The sequence below is a fragment of the Athalia rosae genome, chromosome 6, assembly GCF_917208135.1.
Source record: "Athalia rosae chromosome 6, iyAthRosa1.1, whole genome shotgun sequence".
Classification (NCBI taxonomy): domain Eukaryota; kingdom Metazoa; phylum Arthropoda; class Insecta; order Hymenoptera; family Athaliidae; genus Athalia; species Athalia rosae.
Window position 1 is genome coordinate 16,980,242 of NC_064031.1, and position 23,244 is coordinate 17,003,485.

General features: G+C 47.6%; 3 protein-coding genes across 11 annotated transcripts in view; 1 reads left to right on the forward strand and 2 right to left on the reverse strand.

Moving 5' to 3' along the window:
- Positions 1-44: 44 nt before the first annotated feature.
- On the forward strand, positions 45-3,829 carry LOC105688591 (DDB1- and CUL4-associated factor 13). The gene is made up of 7 exons (XM_012405031.3): positions 45-208; positions 284-681; positions 2,395-2,563; positions 2,640-2,787; positions 2,886-3,186; positions 3,266-3,429; positions 3,510-3,829. The coding sequence occupies exons 1-7, from the start codon at positions 139-141 to the stop codon at positions 3,595-3,597; spliced, it is 1,338 nt and encodes a 445-aa protein (XP_012260454.2). The 5' UTR covers positions 45-138; the 3' UTR covers positions 3,598-3,829.
- Positions 871-2,537, reverse strand: LOC105688598 (deoxyribose-phosphate aldolase). Of its 3 annotated transcripts, none has more exons than XM_048657231.1 (5): positions 2,146-2,537; positions 1,792-1,976; positions 1,578-1,719; positions 1,128-1,504; positions 871-1,066 (listed from the first exon to the last, which is right to left on the reverse strand). In XM_048657231.1, the coding sequence occupies exons 1-5, from the start codon at positions 2,159-2,161 to the stop codon at positions 881-883; spliced, it is 906 nt and encodes a 301-aa protein (XP_048513188.1). In that variant the 5' UTR covers positions 2,162-2,537; the 3' UTR covers positions 871-880. The 3 variants fall into 3 exon arrangements, with proteins under 3 accessions (XP_048513188.1, XP_012260464.2, XP_048513189.1); XM_012405041.3 differs by having other exon boundaries at positions 2,128-2,537; XM_048657232.1 differs by having other exon boundaries at positions 871-1,079; positions 2,128-2,537.
- An 851-nt stretch (positions 3,830-4,680) lies between the features above and the next one.
- LOC105688586 (tensin-3-like) overlaps positions 4,681-23,244 on the reverse strand; it is an 86,665-nt gene continuing 68,101 nt past the window's right edge. For 4 of the 7 annotated variants that reach the window (XM_012405021.3, XM_048657227.1, XM_048657228.1 and 1 more), the window contains 6 exons: positions 6,662-6,808; positions 6,389-6,565; positions 5,868-6,310; positions 5,537-5,773; positions 5,274-5,445; positions 4,681-5,181 (listed from right to left, as the gene is read on the reverse strand). In XM_012405021.3, coding sequence (XP_012260444.3) covers positions 4,972-5,181; positions 5,274-5,445; positions 5,537-5,773; positions 5,868-6,310; positions 6,389-6,565; positions 6,662-6,808 — 1,386 coding nt within the window. In that variant the 3' untranslated portion in view covers positions 4,681-4,971. Of the gene's footprint in view, positions 5,182-5,273; positions 5,446-5,536; positions 5,774-5,867; positions 6,311-6,388; positions 6,566-6,661; positions 6,809-17,307; positions 18,235-23,244 lie in introns of those variants that run through there. The other 3 variants (XR_001103202.3, XM_020853865.2, XM_012405022.3) reach the window with 3 other exon arrangements.

Genomic DNA, 23,244 nt, shown 5'->3' on the forward strand with positions numbered 1-23,244 from the left:
AGGGATTTTTTTCCGTCACCTGCTTTACATTTGTTGTGCCTCGTGTTTGCAATCACGAATGTCGGAACGATTCGAAAGGTTACGTGTTTAGCAAAGTATAGGACTTGAACACTCATTGAAAGTGTGTGCTTTGGCAAAATGAAGGTAAAGGTGTTGTCTAGAAATCCTGATGATTATTTGAGAGAAACCAAACGGGATATCCAGAAGGGTAAATGGCAATAATACCTTAGATGACACCATGAGGATAGTAGTGAGGAACTCAGAACGTTCGGTTTTTTTCCAGTTCCCAGAAATTATGACCCAACTTTGCACCCCTTTGAAGCATCGAGAGAGTATACCAGAGCACTGAATGCGGTGAAGTTAGAGCGAGTATTTGCAAAGCCATTTATAGGATGTTTGGATGGTCACAAGGATGGGGTATCATGTATCTCCAAACACCCTTTGAAGTTGTCTTCTCTTCTGAGTGGTGCATTTGATGGAGAAGTTAAAGTATGGAATTTGCCACAAAAAATATGTGAGCGCACTTTTCTTGCTCATGACGGAATTGTCAGGGGTATCTCATTCTCAGTAAATGCAGAAAGTTTCATCACCATCGGTGATGATAAAACCATCAAGACTTGGAAGGTTGAAAGTTCGGTATCAGGTGAACAAGAAGATCCTACCAATACTATCGTGAGCAAGGTAAGCATAGAAATTTTTTTTATCTGTAATTTATCAGCCATGGCTGGATTTTTGTAAAATTAGAAACAGAAATTCTTGCAGCTAGTTGACATTATGACCAAACCAAGAAATTTTCCAGGTTTACTAATTTTTTAACTTTCTTCTGAACTTTCGAACAACACGAAATTTTTTGGAAGAGACTGACTTTCGAGCAAGAGATTTAAGCATTCTTGCATTCATCTAAAGATCTTTGAATTTCATCAGATATATCACTAAGCACACTGGATGCTCCAATTCTGAATAAGTCATTGTTCAGCCATTCATTTCCTAGCATCTCTTTAATTAATGTCAGCCACTGTAGAGTTTCTTTCCAGGTTTTGATGCCTCCAGCAGGCTTGAAGCCGATCTGAAAATATGGACTTTTAAAAAACCAAGGTCATAGTTCTTTAACTAACATATTGCAGTACCTTATTGCCTGACATTTTATAGTAGTCCTGGATAGCTCGGCACATTGTCACACCCACGGGTAAAGTTGCATTGACAGTCTCTTTTCCAGTTGACGTTTTTATGAAATCTGATCCAGCCATCATTGCAATCATAGAAGCATAGTAAACGTCTTTCAAATCAAAGAGCTCGCCAGTTGCCAGAATAGTCTTCAAATGTGCCTTGTCACAAGCTTGTCGCATCCTCTGTATCTCATAATATAACTCTCTCCATTGCTTAGATAGAACCAAAGTTCTATTTATTACCACGTCTATCTCTTTCGCTCCGCATGACACAGCATAATGGATTTCATGCAGACGGGTTTCGAGTGAATATTGACCGCTTGGAAATCCAGCAGCAACTATATTCATTAGACGTGGATTTTTAATTTTGCTGATCACTATCAAGTAAAGGTTGATGATTAAATTGCGTACCGCTTGCCACTTTGACATTTTTCACCGCGTCAAGACTCCTTAAAGTCACAACAGCATCTCCGATTCGTTGAGGATAAACACATACTGCGGCAGTAGATATTTGGCTAGACCATTCAAATGGTAAATCGAGAGGATTTACAGCCTGTAAATGTGTCAGAATAGGGTGATAGAAACTTTGTTGGATTAATTGCTATACAGGACATATGTATATTACCTTTTTAACGAGTCTTTCAATGCTCGCAAAAGTATCATCACCACCCAGAGTTGTCAGATCTATGCATGTTACTGCTCTAAGTAGCCATGCTACTCGGTTGCAACCATTGATAGCATTTGCCTTTTGAGCTATCTCGTTAGCTTTAATTTTTATTGCTGGCTCATTCAGATAATTCACCCAATCCACTGCAAAATTCAAATTCACTCATAATTTTTTTATTGATTTGTTCATCTCAAGAATGTCTTTCATACAAATACTGTTAGACAAAGTCATTCAGACATTGAATTTTTGAGAATTTGATCACACAAGGCAATGAGAAATAACTTATCCTCTTACTATCTTTGTATTCTATACCAGGATTTCGGCTCATGATTTTGTTTAGTACCGCGTGTGTGCTTATTGGAGAATAATCTTATCACAGTGGAGAGCAGAGTGCTAGTGGTATTTGGAACTTGGAAGACCGTCTTATCACATCTTGTTATACCAGAGTTATATTGCTATTAACGGAAGTTTATCTTATTATGACGATTCAATGGCATCCAGTCAAGGCGGGAATTTAGAAAGTAATATGGGCGTCTGGAACTGAAATTATTGAAATTACAGACCGTGCTAACTGGATTGTCACATCATCGAAAAGATCCCGTGTTTGCCACGTGTGGAGAAATATGTCAGATATGGGAAGAGACTAGAAACGAACCTGTGCGAACTCTCAAGTGGGGAGTAGACAGTTTACATGATGTTAAGTTCAACCCTATTCAAACCAATTTGTTGGGTGAGTGGTGAATGGCTTGAATATAATCTATTGACTAGTAATTCTTTGTATAATTTTATAACTTTTATTCTCTCAGTTGCTTGCGCCAGTGACAGGAGCATCATCTTATATGACACAAGGGAAAGCGGTCCGCTCAGAAAAGTAATCATGAAGTTGAGGAGTAATATGATCTCCTGGAATCCTATGGAAGCCTTTATATTCACTTGTGCCAATGAGGACTACAAGTAAATATTTCAATATTTGGAGCTCACGTTAGAAGTAGGAATCAGTCATGATTCCATAATCGCCTACATTATATTTAATGTCCTGATTTTGATTTCAGTCTTTATACATTCGATACTCGTAAATTGAACTCTCCCGTGAATGTGCACATGGACCACGTTGGGGCGGTTGTAGACTTGGATTATTCTCCTACAGGCAGAGAGTTTGTTTCCGGAAGTTATGATAAATCTGTGCGAATATTTGAAGTGAACAAAGGTCATTCGCGCGAAGTCTATCACACGAAACGCATGCAGAGACTAACCTGTGTAGGATGGTCCCTCGACGATAAATACATTCTCAGTGGTAGTGACGAAATGAACATCCGAATATGGAAAGCTAGGGCATCGGAAAAACTCGGAGTTGTTAGTTACCCACCCGTTCGAATTACCTTTAATCAATATCCTTGCGCTGCAGCAAACTATATTTTATTTTCGCTCGTAGCTGAAACCGAGAGAAAGGGCAGCCCTAAACTATGGAGAAGCGTTAAAAGAAAAGTTTGCTAGCCATCCACAAGTACGAAGAATAGCCCGACACAGACAAGTGCCCAAACACATCTACAATGCCCAAGCCGAACTTCGTACGGTCAGAGAAAAAGTTAAGAGGAAGTAAGTATTGAGGAAAGCTGTTTAAAATCGTCCACTTTGGCATTTTGTTCTTCCGATTTACAAATTTTTCTTCTTTTCAGGGAAAGTAATCGGCGTACCCACTCCAGACCTGGAGCAGTACCATTTGTTCCTGAAAGATCGAGACCCATTGTTCGCGAAGACGAATAATTAGACGAATTCTGCGAAATGGAGGATATTGTTACGGATGAATCCTCATAGATTAATTAATGATATCAATGAAATTGTGCTTTGAAAATAGCTCTGATTGTTTTGAATTCTAGGGCAGAGGAACGAGAACATTTCCGTTTCATTGTTGTACGTAAACATGTTTCAATTGCAAAATCTGATTCTGCGCGATTAATTTGTCGATTTATTTGTAATAAATAATTTTATTGTTTAATCATACAACGAATTCATTTATTATAATTACCCTTAGTGTAATATTACAAACCTCAAGCAGTGGTTAAAGTGTCTGGTATGGCCCATCGTCTTACGGCAGCTTATTCCTTTTCTATTTCACCACGATATTCCCTTCGCCTACTTCTGCACGTACTAAAAAATGTGTATCTCTACCTGTTCCGCAGCGTTTCGTGCGTTTGGAATAAACCACCGTAGAACTGGCTATGGAACAATATCGGCGTGAAAATGAACATCTTTTAAAATGAATATCAGCCCTATAAAATTCTACTGCTCGAAAGTATTATTATTAGTAATATTAATATATATCTATGTAATATATATTATACTAACTCCGGTTTCGACGATTTCAATTTTACATGTACGGAAAATGTAAGAAAAAATCAATAATACATACGTTCGAACTTATTTTTAGCATCTGCCCTCATCTTTTTTTTATACAAGACTAGGTTGCTCTCACCACTGCAAAATCTTCACCTGCAATTTTCTCTCGTTATGCATTTTCGACCATTTTTTCTATTTCTTTTATTCATTTTATCATCATTACTATTTTATTTTGTCATTTAAATTAAATATTAATTATTCTTGCAGTTAACAATAATTATTTATAATTTATATATGTATATACAATATAAACACATTTACATCAATTTGACAACATAGGTAGGTACTAACGAGGATTCTGTAGCAGCGTAATATGCGGGTAGGTGTATAAATGGTATAAATTGTTAGCCCTTGACAGAACTCTGTTCATCATAATACTTTTGACTTCGATCTCTATCCCTCTGGAACGAATAATTATCTCAGCTTCCTCTCCTCAACGTTTTTTTTTTCCCCCTTCTTCTCTGTATTTGGCTGTGAGTCGCCGCAGGATCCAGTCGCCTTATCATTTTTTGTGAAAATCGTTTACCCCGCCTGCCACCCGCGAAGTATAAAAAGTTCGCTTATGGAGCACATTTAATAAGGGTAGTAAGGGTAAGGCTTTGAAAGCGCGAGTCTGTACCTTTTTTCTTTCTAGATGGGAAAAAAGTTTGTATCATCATCCGGCGCATGGTGCCTCTCGTATACTCGACATATCAGGAACAATCATTACACAATGTTTATGCAGCGGGAACGGTAGGCAAATTAGACGTTCAAGTCTGCCATCATTTTTCGAAAATCTGCCAGCGTATTGTAGTCAGGGTCAGAGTCGATATCTGCGAAATCCTTATTGGAATCGCTTTTTACGAAGCTAGGGTTGTATCGACTAAGGGACAAGGGGCACGGTAAAAGTTCAGGCATCACCGAATGGTGCGTTATCAGTGCCGTCAGCGTTGTAAACTCTTTGGTGAAACCCTGGAATTTCGATAAAGTTACGAGAAACTTGAAACGCATGGAAATTGAAAAAACTGATCTAGTCAGCTCTTTAATTTCTGCTAAATCGTTACCTTGATTTTGTATCCCTTGTTCGTTCTCATGATTAGATAATGAGCGATACCGCTAGGCTGAAATTCTCGTGGTACCCTCAAGGAAAGAGCGTAACATCCGGGTTTGCTGGTGCTTTCTCGTACCATAAAAGCACCCTCCGGTTCTTGGCTCAGAACTTCGAGTGTTATTTCTCTAAAGGTAGAAGGACTTTGGCGGTCAATTGTATAATGCGAATTTGCTTAGGATTGTAACAATAAAGGGTATAACACGTTGTATATATCACCTCGGAATGCCTGCTTGGAACCAGGGAGCTTTTCTTAGCTCACTTTCCTCCGTACGATTGTTAAGGCTATCCGTTCGCTCAGGTAGGGGTGGGGGTGTAGGGGTAGGCGTTTGGGTCGGCGTTGAACCCTGAGTACTACCGTCAGGAGGAACCGAACTCCCGGACGTACTTATTTGAGATCTTCTTTTAGACTTGAATTCGTTTTCAGCAACAGAATTTTGCGAATTATGACTTATCCTGTAAAACAAATTGTATACAAAGTCAAGCACAGAATCATTTATTGTCTCGATTTTCGACTAGATTCTTCAACATCTTGATCGATATCACCCACCTGTTATTCTCCGCATTGAAGTTCTTCGCTGTCAATGAGGAATTGATAGTGTTATCTAAATTTTCAGATGCACAGGTAATTTTATTGTAGCTCATCCTTGTTCCTTCGGAGTCGATGATGGCTTCGTTCACGTAGCCCCCCGATCTTGGTCTGTTCGTTGGACTGGTTGGGGTGCTACCTCCGCTTACGAGGGGGCAACTATCATCCTCGCTATTGATGGTGAGGAGATCACGACCCCCGGCTAGGCCCATCGTCAGGCGTTTTATCAGGGGTGGTTTGTCCGTCAACCTTTTGTACGAATTCAACTCCGTCGGGGAGTTGCTTTCGTCACTGCTCGGTGTGCTCTGTTGCGATATGCTTTTGGGACCATCTTCATTCGTTATGGGACCCAAAACGTTGTTGAAATTGTGCGAGGGTCTTAGTCCCGGAATCGAGTTTGGCGTCTGGGGAAGGAAAAATTTGTTCAATTCTTTTTCTCTTCGGTGCTAGACCCTTCGACCCCTTGGATGACGTTAGCTCACCTTTACAGTTGATAAGCGTAAGGTGGGAGACCCGGCACTACCGAGTTGCACGTTCATTTCCGCTGTGGAGGGTGGGACACCACCTCCACGGGGGGTAGGCGCCAGGACACTCTGGGGCCAGAAAATTGTCGTTTTATCCGTCGAGTCAGCGGACCCCCGCGTCGGCTGTTTGTTCTGCTGGATAAGAAAAAAAAAAAATCGGACGTCAATCGGCTCCACAAAATACGAATACTCGAAATTAGCCCATCAAATTGTCCCTCATTCATTGCTCACCAAATTAGTATTTCGTTCCGGTCGATCCTTGCGACGCGAAGGGGTTGGTTGGGGCGAGATCACCTCCTGAAGGATCGGCTGTCTCTGGAGTTGCGCCGCGTACGCCATACGAAATGCATTTCCGACAATAGTGTTTAGTTCCTCGGCCTGGAGAAAAGAAAAAAAAAAAAATTAGAGATGGTTGATGAAAATTTTCAGTTGTACAACTGTTCGGCTGTCCTTCATTTTTATCGTGGTACCTGAAACACGATTATACTTTCGTGCAACAGGTCGTCCGTTGAGGAGATGCAGCTATAGGTGAACGACGTGAGTAATTACAACGTCGGTCCCTCGATGTTACCCGAAATTCTATTCTCGTCATTTCGCGACTGAAAAAAGAGGCGTGGAAATGGTAGTTGGTCAAAAAAAGTTCCAGAGCCACCTGCATCGCCCGACGGGATAAATCACCCCCCTTTCCCGGGCATCTGCGCCAGAATTGGGAAGAGGCTGCTGACCAGCCCAGAAACGAACTGAAAAATCTTATCCTCGCAACACCTGCCTTCCCATACCTGGGAAATTTCTGGTGCATAAGAATATTACACCGTGGAGAACGTATAGCAGCTACCTCGGTATAATTATAACGCAAAGCGCGAGTAACGCCAATCAAGAGAAGACGTTAGAAACGAAGGGTCTTTGCAGCACTCCAGGCGAAAACTACAGGGTAAATATTTATGTTTACTTCGTCCGGCGGAGTTGTTGAAGAACAAATTGGAGAAATTAATCTTACGAGTTGCAACGGCTGCTGCAGAATTTTAACACTTCGTGATATCTAATTTCTGATGCTAAGCTTTCAAGTACCTACTTTAGACGTCCGCCTTTCTAAGCGTCCGCGCCTGCTTGACTTCCGCGACGAAGATAATTTTATTTACACTTTATTTATTATAGCGAGTCAGTGACTGACGCACTGCATAATTTTGATTTTCTTTCAACGACGGTCTCTTTGAGCCTGACTGTAATAATATCTTAAACGTATAAACTCTAGGTAAAACCGCGTCGCGACGTTAGTTTTCGGCGTCGAGTTACACTCGTATATTACCGCGAGCGCGAGTTAAACGTGAATTTGTTCCAAAGGCATGCATTACCATAATTTCTTTCCATATTGCATCTAAAATTAGTTTCCTCGAATGAGAATATATTTCCATCGGTAATTTAAGAAATGTTAATTCGCAGGCACACGCGCCCACCCAACACAACTTCACCTTTGGGGTGGCGTATCTGCCCCGACTCACGCATGAAAAGGCTCTGGTGCCAAAAGAACACCTCGCACACTTTCAACATTCCTCATCATTATCAATTATCATAGAAGAAACCCTCAACAATGCGAGTTTGCAAGAGATATATTATATGCGGCTTCAATTAAGAGTACTCGCATCTCGCAATGGCTTGGAAATTTTTTTTTACCCCCAGACATCCAGCAGGACTCCCCGATCCTGAGGGTAATTTTCACGTAGCTACGTTGTTCCGCAGATCTCGGAATAAAAGTGTGGAACTTTAAGAGCAAAATTGTTTTTCCTTTTTTCATTTTTTTTTAAAACAACCATAGCTATGTACCGTTACTACCCGGTGCAATATACGTATCCGTACCCTACACTTCCGTTATTCCCCCCTTGTTACCGCGAGTGGTTTTAACCCCTTGAAGGAGCGCTGAAGGGGTAGGCGAGTATGAATCCGCGAGTATGTTTGCTCTAGGATGAAGGAAGCGCTTTTCTAAATACAGAGCCGCGAGTGGCTATTACACATTCAGGACGTGTATCCACCGGCAGTACCTGCAGCGATGCGTCGGTACTCGCGGTATGTACGTACGTACGTAAGTACAGGTAAACGTACGGCATACGCATGGCACCCGTGTTTCATCCCACGACAGGAAAGTTTTCACCCCCTCCCGGTTGATGGTGGAAAAAGACAAACCGACAAAAAGGCTGAGCTGGCTACGTTACTACCACCACAGCGGTTGCTTGCAGCAGCTGGTTTTCGTATGGCTGCATCGGTGAAACGTCTAGACGGTTTTGTAACGTCTCACAAAACCAGCTAAGTTTCAATTGTGAACACCGTCTTCGAGAATCTCGTGCGATCTCACCCTAAAACCCCGATGCCAAGTCCTCGTAAATAATCACTCGTCGATCGTTGGAACGGAATCCTCGTCCTGCGACTTTGATATGAAATTTGTTTGTTTGTTGCTCAAATTAAATCGTGCTCGCGAGGAAGTTTGCCAATCGTACATCGTATACGATACGGACATTTTCTCCGTCAAGCCAGACGGGACGGATGGGGATAGATCACCGGCTTATCTAATCTTATCCACCCTCGTCGTTTGCGGGTCGGTATCCGGGGGTGGCTCGGTTTTACGCGCAAGAAATTTCGACTTTCCGAAACGGTCACCGGACCCACGGAGGGTCGGTATGTACGCGGTGGAGAATATATGAGCGATTCTAACGCGGCGTAGCTCGCTCGAGGCTGGAATCGCTTGGTTGGATAATTTTACAGCCGTAGAGGTCGAGGTCAAATCATCCACGCGATCTCCCGGCACCGGGGAACAGGGGGATGAAAAACAGAGCAGCGAGAGGATTCAGATATTTCAATTACGACCGCCGGGGGTGAGCTAGCCTCCGCCCCGTCGCCCCACACGAAGCTGCGTACGATTACCGAAGAGGTAGAGGGTCGCGGTATCCGATATCTTTAGAGGTCTTCCGCACGACGGTCAGGTATACGACTACGACTCGTCCAAAGACGCGACATGCATGTTTTGCATCACACGGTATCACTTTGCGCGGCGGACCTTCGTATACAGTTATATTCGCGAATAGGAAAAGTATCGAGTTCAAAAAATTACGAGGGATACAAAGAACCGCAGAAGAATCGCCGATGTCGAAGCTCGGTGTCTAGGTTTCACTAATTTGTTCCGGCGCGACCGCAAAAACCACGATATCGCTGTACCTACGCTTCGAAGCCAGAGCATAATCGGCGAGAACCAGCGAAGCAAAAGCAATCGGTATACACAGCCGACCGTTATTTTCCCGCACGGTTTTCGGTCCGTCGTTGCACCTCGTCGATTTTTTCAACAATCACTTTAAGCCCCTAATTAATTTCCCCCTTTCGCGTTAACGGCTATCGGGAACACGCACTTGATGTTCCGAAAACCGTGTCATCGGATAATCGTTTACGCGGTGCAGACGGTGGTATATCGTCCGTCGTGCGTCGGGCGTCGGGCGTTTGGTTTTGCCGCCTGCAGCCATAGCATCGGTCGGGTGGCCCCATACCGTTGCGTACAACGTTACGGTGTACAGCGTCGTTGCATCCCCCGCGACACGTGTACGTACACGGGTTTCGCCTACATAGCTATGCTTCAACGGCGTATCGCGTTAACCAGCTTACGACCCCCAAGGGAACAACGTCCATGTCAATTTTTCCCGTTCCCCCTTCACCCCGGCTATTCTACATGGCGTACGTCCGCACTCCGCTGGCACTGCGACTAATTCAATCCGGAAGAGTATGCGGCGTCGTTCCACAAACCCGCACCGTCGGGACGTCCCGACGTCGGTGATAAACTCTGTAAATATTGTTACGCCTCGCGAACGGCGTGGAAAACGTGTGCCGAGAACCGGAGTACGTCGACGTACGTACGGCCGGAGTTAACAACCGATACCGAAGCCAGGGGGATGAGAAAAGATATTTCCGCCGAGGACGGTGTCGACGTCGCGCAGCTACTTTTCGCTTATCTAGGGGCGGTCCGAAACAGGAGGACGAAGATGAACTTTCCTATCGGTACAAAAAAATAGGATGGAATAAAAAGATGAAAAAGGATATCACCCCTTTGATTGACGGAACGAACCGCTGCGGTGGATATTGCAGTCGGTGCGCGCGTTATTCCGTCATATATTATATGTATGTATGCGGTTTATGAATGAAGCGAGTTAATTAAGGTCTCGAAGACGGGTAATCACGGGTGCAGCATTATACGGGGTAAATTAGTCCCGTGACATAACGCGATGACGAGATGTGAGTCATCAATTAAATTCTTGATTGAATAACCCATTTAATTATCCATTATCGTTGCATGTTATCACTGCGACGGGGTATACGTGTACTCGCATAATGGGTAAGCGGGCTTGAAATTTAATTACAGTTTTCGCAACATCTCGCAGAGTTCTATATTTTCTATTTACCACGCTTTACAACTAAACTTGCCGAGTATAATCATCATCATCCCTCGTGACATCCGCGTACCGTACATGTGGGTATAGCGGAAACGACGAGAATCACGAGTTGTTCCGCAGTAGCTGTCCCCTGATGAGTATTGAAAGCGTGCGAATCACCGTGCGTAGAAATACACCGGTGCACCTAGAACTATGGACTCATTGCGTTTATAGGTGTGCATCCGATGTCGCGTCGCGTGCGTACAAATATATACCTCGCTAGGGATAGCGAAGTAGGTAGAATCGCTGCGGAGGCGCAGGTGTCGACGTTCCCTGATTGATTTCTCTTGCCTCCGTCATCGAAACCTGGATTCACACGTACCTGTATACGGGTATACCTATACTCGTGCACGCCGTAGAATACGTACGCGGACGCGTTATTCCCAGCTGTCCGCAACGGCCCGAGTGGACGCGGGTAATCAGGGCTCGATCCTCTCTCGCTGTTTCTCTCCCTCTCTCCGTTCTCTCTTTTCCGCCTTATTTCAATTTCTTTTATTTTATTCGATTTTATTTTTTTGTTCTTCTCCTCCTCCTCCCCCCGTTCTTCTTCCCTTTTCCCCTGGTCCAGAGATAGACCTTCTCGATCGGGAGGTGCGATCAGGTTGGAGATAATAGAGGATAGCGCCGCACCTGTCCGCATCGGGAGGCGATATGCCCTCGAAAATGGCTAGGCGGGTGTGTATCTTATTATCTCCTCTTTCTCTCGGGGTGGTTCACCGGGTCCGCTTCATCCAGGTGTTTTTGGCGTTATTCGTGGGATCGAATCGTCGATGAAAAGGAGGGAGGAAGACGGAGGGGAAAGGGAAAAGGGGAAAGAGGGGGAGGGGGAGGGAAAAAGATGCGAGAAACACCGGCTGAGAGGGGCAGAGCAACGGGGTTGGGTTAGGTGAGGGACCCGCTGAGGTCCTGAAGCGTGGATGGCGAGGACTATGCTGCGGATGCTGGGCTCCGGCGTGACGGGCCACATTCCTGGCATACCATGCGGTCACGGCCATATCTCCCGTTCCTACGCCCCCGGCGAAGAGAAGAGGAGGGAGAGGGGAGAGAGGGGAGGGAGGGGAGGCAGAGGGGGAGAGGGAGAGAGAGGAAAGAGGAGAGTCCGCTGAAAGCGACAGCGGCGAGAGCACGGAGAGTAAAGGGGCGCCGAATGAATGCCTACGTATCCAGATACGTCTCTTTTCTTCGTACTACACAGATGAGAGGAGAATATGGACGTGTTTACGCACGCGGATGTCGGTAATATTGCGTGCACCAGAGGGAAGAGAAAAAATAATTCAAAGAGGAGGAAGAAAATGTTTGGTAAACGTCACGAGACGCGACAGCGGATAAGTCTAATTAGACGCAACGTACGAAGATCGGCGCCTGGCGGGACCGGAACTCCGTGACCAACGACGCTAACGTACGCGTTCGCCTTACTTTGACGCTTAATTTTGACGAACGAAATGGGACTATTCCGGTGACTCGTCGCGGAGAGAGTTATACCCTGACAGGGCATCCGAGAAAAAGAGGGAGAGAGAGAGAGAGAGAGAGAGCGCTCGAATCCCTCGGTTCGAACTATTCGGTTGGATCGAAGAAGGTCTCCTTCCGTCTTTGAGTTCTCCCGCGGACGTCGCGGGGAATTGCGTGTCTACCTTTGTAGACCTGAAATTTTGGAGTCGGGCTCGGGGTCTGCAGCGGCACGGACCCCGAGCACGTCGACGGTGTCAGGGAGGAATGGCACGAAGAACGCTAAGGGGTGGAAAATTGTTTGAGCGTGCTTTGTAGGACGAACCGATATTAGAATTTACGGTTAGCGCGTGTGCGGGGAGACGTGCGGGGGAGGGGCGAGGGGTGGCGGGTAGTCGAGCTATAAATAAACTGGCTGCACCGGCACCGGCACCGACATCGGCATCGCTACCGGTAGCAGCGGCAACGGCAATGATCGAAGTGACGTTGTGCTTGAGCACCAAGCCGAGTGCGGACCAAAGTCTTCGCGGGCCTTTGATCAGTAATTATAACCGGTGAGTGGCCGGGCGCGCTACGCCTTTGGGAAATTACGCGACCGACGGAAAACAGGAACAGTTCGCGTGTTGTCGACGGCTCTCGGGATTCCGCTTTTCTTTTTTCCCTTCTTTTTTTTTTAATTCGTTTTTCATTCACTTTTTATTCCCCCATAGTTTTTTTCATTCGTTTTAACCGCGTCCAACCAACTCCGTCGTCCCGCAAGCCTCCGCGTTACCGGGGAGAAACGAGAGATAATTAGCAATTTTCTGTGTTGCCAACACTTTCCCCGGACACAATCGTTTCCAAGAAATGATTCTTTTTTTTCTCCCACCATGTCCACTCTCACGCACTTTTACCCTCGGCGGAGAATTCTTTCGCCGATTCCGAACGCCGATCGATCGGATTCTTTCCTCCTCTGAAACCCACCCCCTCCGTCGATTCGCTCGCGAGAGCGGTACGGGGTAGGGATTTTTTTCACCGAAACGGCAGCTGCCTCGGAAGCCTGTATCGTCAGCCAGCCAGCGTAGACGTCGAAAATCAAATACGGTACAAGGGCAAGATGGGTATCGACAAAACTCGGTATGAAATATTCTACGTTTCGTACGGAGTTCAAGGTGGAGACGGTACGACGAGCTTTCAACCTTCGATTCACATTTACGAAACGAAAGCACGACGGGGGGGGGGGAGGGGGGGGGAGGTTCGAGGGGATTGTTTTACGACGAGGCGCGGGATTTTCCCACGACCTTGAAAAATTAAATCGTTACGAGATGGAGAAATGTTCTCGAAGATTTCTTCCGTAATTCTACCGCTCGGCTGTAAGGCACCTTGGGTTATATACACGCGTACAAGTTGTACCGGCGAATCCCGCGTGAGAACCGAGTGTGGAGAACGCTCGGTATTTGTACCGGGTAGTTATAGCGGGTGAGCTCTGGGAGCCTCGGTTGCTTGCCGGGTTAAGTCGGATACGCGTACGGCAAACCGCGGAAACCACCGTTGAATCGCGTCTAGTTGCAGTTGGATATATATTTGTGCAGCCTGGCTACGAGAGCGCGAAACACATTTGAAACTAGTTACCGCTACCGTCGTACCGCGTATCAAAGCGAGGGACGGCGAAACGCGGATACAACGAAACGCGCGGTTTCGGTTACAGTTTCATTAGTATTTCCACACGATGAAATGAAACCGAGGGACGCGGTGCGCGGGTAGGTGTACCGCGTCAGGTGACCTCGCTTCCCTCGTTCCGGGATATCAGGAGTCGCGTGGTTTAGCGGTTAATAAAATCGCAATGCGCCAATTATTACCCCTCGCATTCCCTGGGAATTTGAGCGGCGGCGGCGGCAGTTGCCAAACGTAATTGAAAATGTAACGATAACCGAACGAATTCCATCGGGGAAAACCGATGGAGGAACGCGACGGACGTAGGTATACGAATTGCGAAGAGGTACGCGATTTTAACAGAGACGTTATTTCCCTCCGCGCTCGAAAGAGGCTTCTTCGTCCGACTCCCCGCCCGCTGTACCGAATCGCGGGATGTATTTTGACAATCGCGGGTTTCGGGTATTCGAAAGCATCGGATAGTGTCAATTATATACTCGTACGATGGCACGGAACTGGAAGGCTCTTTCGGAAAAAAAAAAGAGAAAAAGAAGCGAAGGGAGTCGTAAAAAGAACCCTTGTAACTCGAGAGCACGAGGAGTCACCCATTGTGTGCGGTGCGGATCACGACTAGGGTACATACCTATAGTCCTACGCTACATGCTCGCGTTCACCCTCCGCAGGTATAACATTTTAGGTACCCACCTACCTACCTACCTACGCGCGTACGTATGCAGAGGATCCACATCGACGGGCTAACCAACGCAACGCCGCACGGCATTGTGTCTGGTCTTGGTTCGACCGTCCATAGAATCGCATGGTTACCCATGGTATACACACGGACGCTCCGCACACGCGCAAATTCTATTCACGGATTTTCGTTGGATTTCATTGGAACGTGTCGGTGTGCACGCGAGAACGTTGCCACGATTATTGAGTTTTGTACGAGAATCTAATGGCACGTTGAAGAACTTTTCCCGAACCCCGCGATGATATTATACCCGGGGATATACCTACGCAAGACCAGGTGTAACTTTTGCCTTCTTTTATTCCAAGTTCATATTGTGCTCTCGTAGAATTCACCATTATTGCTGTCAAGTGCCCCGGCAGTAATGCCGCGACCTCATAGACCTTTTGTGACAAAGATTATAATATCATCGAACAACGAGTTCCTACCTAAAGATAAATCCCCCGTCGTGTCAAATCTACCTATGCTTTCGGTAGTCCATAAAAGGAGAATATAACTCGTCTTTCAAAAGACCCGGCTACGTACGTACGAACTATTTCCAAAGGCGGTATAAATACTCGATCCGTACGCCGATCGACCAACACCGATCCACACGCGTACTACCGGTAAATCACGCGAAAAAAAACGTGGAAGGGAAAAAAAAAACTAATGCAGGCGTAAAAATAAAAGCCTGAGAAAAGCGAGCGCTCGACGCCGGAGAGTACGGTGCGTTACCGTACCGATGATCGTGATCCGTCTCTGAATGCGTACAGCTGTACGCGCGGATCCCCACATAAATTAGCACCGCAATTAGTTTAATTGCCGGGATAGTGGGCAGAGCGAAGGAGTGTGGTCGGGGAGGGGAGGGGAAAAGAAACAGGCACCGGTAAAGAACAAAGTTCGGTGATCTCGTTTCTGGGAGACGTGAACTATGAAATACGGCCGAGCTGAGAACTCTCCTAATTTGTAACCGGACAAGTTCACGGTTCAACCGCGATAACAATTACTATCAACTGCTTTGTACGGTATACAGTTCCAGCGGCGTATACGCAACGCTATCTTTTTATCCCATTCCGCGCGAGGGCTCCGCGGAGTCACCGCACTGGGAATATGAAGGGTTTCTCTTCGCTGCAGGCTGCCTTCGCGATGGGATACTAAAACTTAGAAAACAGACGTTCGAGATAATATCTGGTATACGTGTAACGCAACGCTCGTCGATATTTGGGAGCACGCCATGGATGTAGACGATCGGGTGTACGAGGCGGACGTGACTCCGCCGGTCGCTTTTCTCCTTCTCTCGTTCCTTTTTTCATTTTTTTATTTTTTCATTTTTTTCCTCTTTTTCGGCTTCACCTCAACTTTGTATTCCGATCGGCGAAACTCGTTCGTTCGCTGAACTACGACGACGACGACGAGCTCGGAGAGGGTAGATGTCGCGTGTAAAACATATAGTATGTGTACACATCGGAAGCTGGATGGAAACTCCTGTGGAAATGATAATCTCCGAGGACGTCTACCTCGTACACTTTCTTGGGCAAAGGTTGCGAGCAAGAAGATCTCTGGGGATCGACGCATGCAGTTGCGGACGCGGCGGCCTATCTCCCTCGATCCACGTGGTTCGGTGTAATTGCGTTGTACGCGTACAGATGCGTACGGATTTACTCGTATCGGTTACTTCGCCTCGCGACACATGCGAAAGTATAAAAAAAGAGAGAGACTGACGCGAGGAATGAAAAGAAGTAAGAAGAGTCATCTCGGATGTTACATGGTCCGTGAGAATCGGAACGAGGAATTCCCGTCGAATTCCGATCGATCGGAACCCATTAACGATTTCTTCGAGGCGGATAATATCCCCGGCATCCGAGAAACTGGAACAACTTGTCGCACCGGAGGGTAACGAATGCCTATTCGGTCCACCCGGACGACGATTCCGACCGTGGGACACCGCGTCTTCGTAACGACGGTGCAAACCGAGCGGTGACGTTTTCATAGGATTATCGAAAACCCGCGGGATTCGCGGTATTCGTTATCCGGTCCGGCCCAAAGATAACCGCTACGCGGTCGTCCGCCGCACGTCGAGGATCGAGTTCGGCGAGGGCCGCAACTCGATCTCCGGGGACATCGACGCCCACTCGGCGAGCAGCCTACTTTTACGCTCGGTGTTTGATACACGTTTTGTTTCGCATTCGCGGTTACGTGTAGTAGGATCTCCGGATAGACCGTAAGCGTAGGGAGTGTAATCGGCCGGTTCGAGTATTCCGCTGGTCAAACCATCGCCAGTGGTGTACACCGTACATGTACATGATAAATGGCCGGGGCGCCGCGTGGGCGGGCACGGGGCAAATCAACTCCAACGTTCCACCGACCCACGGGCAACGGTCCACGGATATGTTTGCGAATGGATAAACTTGAGGCTGCGAAGAGGCGGTCGCTCCTCTCGCGGTATGCGATAATCGCAGACCCTTTTCTGGGCTGATCGCTCCTTTTTTCTCGATAGAAAAAACACCGTTACAAATGGAACGGGTCGTCCCTCCCACCCCCCCGAAGAGGTGCGTTCAATCGAGGGTGGAATAATTTTTACGCGACCGAGCGCGGAGTCGACAACTTACTTTTAATTTCTGCGTGTGCCCGCATTGACGACAGCAGTATGACATGTAGTCTGGAAGCGCGGGCATGAACTCGAGCTGTTCCTGTTGCTGGGCAAACTCGTCGACCAGCTTTTGATAGTGTACCCTAAATATCGGCCTGGTTGTCGTCGCCGCGTGTGAGCTGCTCCTCCCCAGCCTTCCCATAATCGCTGAAAGTGCGAGACTGTCGAGGGATTTCCTCATGCCACGTGATCCCACCGTCCCGAATTCGATATTCCTGTCGGAGGTGCAGGGTAACGAAGCCGCGGATCCGGGAAATCGGAACGCGGTAGTTACCGCTCGGTTCTGGACCGACGATAGTCCGATTCACCAGCACGGAACAAAACTTGAACACTTCACCTCCTCGCTCGTAATTTCACTTCACCTCGATTTAAAATATGAGCCAAGCCGCGCTCGCACTTTCTAATCATTCGTCCCACCGAATCGTAACCGCACCGATTCCGAAGCTAATCATCCCCAAAGTTTGCGTAGAAATGATATTTTAAGGATAGCGACGATATCCCTCTCCCCGATGGGATTCAAAGTTCTCCTCGTCAGCGAATTCCTTTCGGCGAGGATGCCGCGCCTATTCCGAATCGTATTTTTCACATTTCCGCGACGACGCACCGCGAGGTCTCAGCTTCCCGTCTCCGAGGAAGAAGACGAACAAAAGTAGGAGGAAGAGGAAGAGGAGGAAGATGACCACGAGGACGAAGAAGAGGGTCTTCCGTCTTCCGTCGTGGCGATCGCGCGGCACAGGGACATCGACTGTGTATAGAGGCGGTGTGGAATGTCCGTCGGTCGAGGGCGGGGGTACCGAGGGGGCCTGGGGAAGGGCACGGAGGAGAGGGTGGCGAGGGGCCTAGATACGAGACGGTACGGTCTCTCGCCGCCACAGTTGCATCTTCGCCGTCCGGAGGCACCGAGGGGGACTGAAGGTCCGACGGTCTCGGCACTCGAAAGGAAGCCCCACCGCCGGTACCACCATCACCGTCGCCATCACTATCACCATCACCGTCAACGAGCATTCCACTACCACCGTGGCCAACACCGACACCGATACGGACTCCACGAACTCCTCCTGCTCTTTTCCCGGCTCTCGCCTCCGCGTTCCCCTCGCTGCCTCTCCGCCTCTCACCCCCCCCTGCTCTCCCTCGGACCCCTCGTCTCCTGGTCCCCGGCTCTGCAGCCTGCCCGTTTGCTTGCCCCTGCTCGCTGGCTGGGTCTGCCTGCCTGCCTGCCTGCCTGCCCGCCTGCCTGCCTTCTTGTTTCAAACGGCGCTTTTGAACACATTCACCGACAGCTGGCATCGGGTACACTGGATACCTGCACGCATCGGCTCAATGCCAACCGAGAGCTCCCAGGGACGTTTCGCCGTTTCCGTGCTTTGACCTCCGACAGCGACACGGTGCATCTCGCACCCATCCGCTCATCTCTGGATGGATTATCGTTATCTCACCCCCGATAGACTGCAGGGTGGTCGGTAGAGTCGAAAAGGTCCGCGGCGAGAATCGGGGATGAAACGTCCCCTGCGAGAATCGCGAGACTTTCCGCAACACCTCACGTTCTCGTTTCACAAGGGAGGCGGAATTCCGAGAGGGGGTAAAGTTATATGGCCGACCGTAATCGGAAAACTTGAAGCTAATTTATGCCCCGAGCTCGTGCGGAAAACGGTTTCTCGATACTTTTGAATATTAATATCTGATCCCGACGTGGTTGAATCCGAGGGGCTGGAGGAGAAGAGGGGGATGGGTGAGGAGGAGGGAGAATCTCGGCGTGTCGGGTCGAGGATATCGTACCCACCCGTAAAACGATGTTATCTCTACAGCCTGCAGTGCTTCCTACGGTCTGACGGAGTAGCTGCTGCAGACTTTTGCCGGGGATCCATAATTGCCTGTTAGTAGATATCGGGTGAATACCTGCGTCTCTTTACCGCGACCGGCTTAATCAAATGAATAAGTAGGATTCGCGGGATATGTCCTATCCTCTCCACTACCCCTATCCAAGTATATCCGCGTCGAATTTTTCCTCCGGCTTTTACCTTCCTCTCGTTTCATCAAAAGTTTTTCATAATTTTTTCAGGCGATCGAAAAATTTATTTGGTAGGATTTGTCCTTTGAGTTGGAATTATGGGATCCCCTGTGTCTATTTACCGTTTTCCCGTCGTTCTTTGACTATATCTCGACCGGTTGGCTTCGACAAACAAGTAGTACGTCCGCAGCAGCTCTGAAACGACTTTTGAAAGCCACCGTGTTACGCGCATACCTTTTTCACCTCTACACACCCAAACCTCGGAGGGGACCGTCGATTACGTCTTCCGTTCCTTCCCTTTTTCGGACACGCCAACACCGTCGACTTATATATATATACATATACCTTTTACAATTCTTATTTCATTCGAGTAGAAACACGGCCGTGTCGGGGATTATTTTCGGGAAAGCGAACGGATCTCTGATCCTAATGAATTCCAACTTTACGCCCACTTCGATATGCTCGATGATAATGCCGCGCGCGCGGGGGGATTTGATATACAAACGAGGAGTACGCCGACCTACACGCCGCCGCGGCTAAACACTGACCATTATCCGAACGGGTATGCCAAGGTCGGCTTCATTCCTATGCCGCGAACCTGCAACCGTCGAGAAACTTATCTCGACCAGAATAAGAGATGACCCGACGACTCCCGGGCTCCTCGTCGCGCCACCCCTTCGGAGCCCTTGAACTTTGGAAAAATGGCGATAATATGCCCGTGCCCCGGTATCTTCGGGGAATATATTAGGTGCTAGATTTTCGTTATTAATTTGCGAGACTTTATACACCGGAGCTGAAATGAATTCCGGTTGAAGGGGTGAGCGGTAACAAAGATTCGGAATATTAAATTTGTTTACTCTTCTTGTTCGTCGTTATTATTCCCCGGTTGATTCGCGAATTGATATCGTTTCGTTGCGTGGCCGCGCCGACTATTTATTTTCCAAACGGCCGACGGAGTTTCGAATTTATAAAATAAATTCGTCGTACGACGATTCCGTCCGATTTAGGAAAATCTGTGCAAGATTAATACCGGTCGTGTTCTAAACTAATTACGTGTTTGTACCGCGGATTATTTACGGACCTAGTTGGGCGTAATAGATAAATAGTTTAGAAACGCGAAGCCGGAGAATTACGGGCGAGAGAAAGAGACGGGCTCATGTATCTCGTTAGCCGTCGACGATTCTATTTAAACTTTTCTCTTCTTCCTTCTCCTCCTCCGTCTCCTTTTCCCCGTTTTACTCTTCCTTTGCATCGAGCAGAAGAGAGGAAGCCATTCAGGCAGCTGTTTCTCCGACTATCATCTTCACTCTGAAAACCGTTTCTCTCTCTCTCTCTCTCTCTCTCTCTCTCTCTCTCTCTCTCTTCCTTACTCGGTACACCGGCTACCCAGGAGTAAGAGACCGCCTAATGATAATCCAATCAACGGTAAGAAATCTCTCGACTAGTTTCCTCATTTATTTTCAGATTTCCTCCGCGGTCGGCATCGCGGCCACGTTCCATCGCGAGATTATCCTCTTTGTTCCGAGACGTTCAAAAGTCTGATGACCTTGTTAATACGCCCAACTATCTACTACTGCGGAAAGGTTCAGTAGCTGGTAATCGCTACTAACGATAAGAATAATTAACCACCCCTTGCCTCGTCCATAAAATATTCATCGCGTTTGGGGTGTTCCGATTTTCCGGGGTCAAAATTCCATAAAATTTCGCCCCCTCCCCCCTCCGGTAACTGCGTTGGAGCACAGCGTCCGCGTGGGGACGAGGTACGAGCGAAGGTAAAGTCGCGGGTATTGAAACAGGCAGCGACGTTGAGCTTTTGACGTGACCGTTGCTCGTCGCGAGGTCGGGGCAAGAGGAAAAGGGAAACGAACAGAGAGAAACCTCTTTATATACCTTACGCTGAGGGTAAATACAAAACCGTAATCAGATCCGGGATGCCACGCCGCTGAAGAAAGTCAGAGCCATGTGGTAACCAAATGCACCGAAGAAATCGAAGAAGCGGGAACGAGACGTAGGATACCGAACTCGTTCTCGGATGGATGTGATTATGGAGATGGAGGCTGCTCCGAATATCGGGGTCTTGAAAAGAGAAAAGAGAAATGAGAAAGCAGAAGAGAATCGATGAGCTTCATTTTCCGTATTTCTACGTATACGCGGTGGAGGATTAGAGCGGAATATTCGGTCTCGGGGATTAGTTGGGCGCGTATCTCGTCGGCGTGTTCTAATTTGGTCGTATCCATCCACCTTTGCCCCCGCTGGTAGATTTTAAACAAACTCCAGCTGCGCGGCAACGATACACTCGGACGTTTACGCGGTGTATCGCGGTGGCGTGTCTTTTCGTTTTACGAAACCGAATTCGGACCACCTCGGAGCGATGCAGGGTCGGGGTGCTTGGAAGACCGTGAATATCGAGTTGATAATTCGAGCGTCTCGTTGGGGGTAGGAACGCGGAACGCCCGAGACGTCGCCGGGTCCGGATCCGTCGGGCGGTCGAACTTCTCCGGTGTTTTTCCGCGGGTGTGAAAATCCGTTGGAGAATCACAGGGTGCCTCCATCGCCGTAAGAGACTAGAGAAAAGAGGAGAGAGAAAAGAGCCGACAAGCGACGAGCGGCAACGGGCCACTTGGCCCGAGTATGTAAAAGGTTTATAGGACGTCGCCGTCAGGGCTGTCGTTTTCAAGACGTGAACGAAATGCCTTGAATTCCTGCACCTCGACGGAGATCGTGCACCGCAGCTTTTAACCTCGTATACCTACCTACCTTGCACCCAGCACCCGACACCTTTTGCCCAAGTGCGAACGACTAGAGGCAGCTGATGGCTGCATTGTTTCGAGTCAAGGACCTCGGTACACGTACAGCGTGGCCGCTGCCGTACGTTGGTGTACGCAGAGTACGTCGCACTTACCGCTCTTCCCGACCGCGAGTACTGGAATGCTTTTTTTTTTTTTTTTCGACTGCGAATTTAAACCCCCACCCCCCCGATACGCGATGCCCACTTTTATGAAAAAAATTTTGTTTCGTTGTTTCCATTTTTTCTCGGTACTCTCGGTTCCGCGGATGATCCCGGAAAATATTCGGAGTCGCGAGCACGTCAGTATACATTGGATTTCTCTAGGGTTTGACACGCACACAATTAATAGGAGAGAATTTCATCGAGATGGAATTCCGGTCAATTAGTTTCACCGAGTAAATAACCGATGGAGGTAAGGAGGAGGAATTTTTCCAAGGAATCTGAAACAAGTGGAATGTAAGTGGGGTTCGTTCTTCGGAGGGTGCTATTTTTACCGATATACACCGTCAGGATATCTTCCTCTTTCTCGAGTACCTCGCCGTGGAATTTGCCCGCCAGCTGTTATACACCGCGTTGTCGATATCGGCGTTGCGTGGCTTTTTTTTTGTTTTTTTTTTTTCACTCTTCCTGCGGTGATAAAATTTTTTTCCAAAGGTAAGATCGATACGAATTACAAACGGAAGGATTCGAGGATACCTCGAAGCAACGATACGTAACGCGCAGACACCGCTGAGCTTCAAAATTTTAAAATATTTCCCGTGAAAGCTTAATCTTTTACTCGTTTCGAACTTCCTCGTGAAACTCACGACCTCTAAAACGAAAAGTTCCGAGTTCGGAGTGCGAAGTCTGCTATTTCATTCGCCCGGGGTGTTCTCGGTACGACCGCGGTACAGGCTCCGGGGTGGCGATAGTTTTTCGAAAACAGGGCCGTGCTTTTAGACTCGCGTCTGTCGGGCCGCAAGAACGGGGAATCCTCCGGGGGCTTACTCGATTTTATATCGCGCGATCCCAACGGAGTTCCGATTATTTCATCTCCGTAGAAATCCACCCTTCGCTCTTCCCAACGTTTCCGTTACCATACGCGAAACTCGAGGCATACG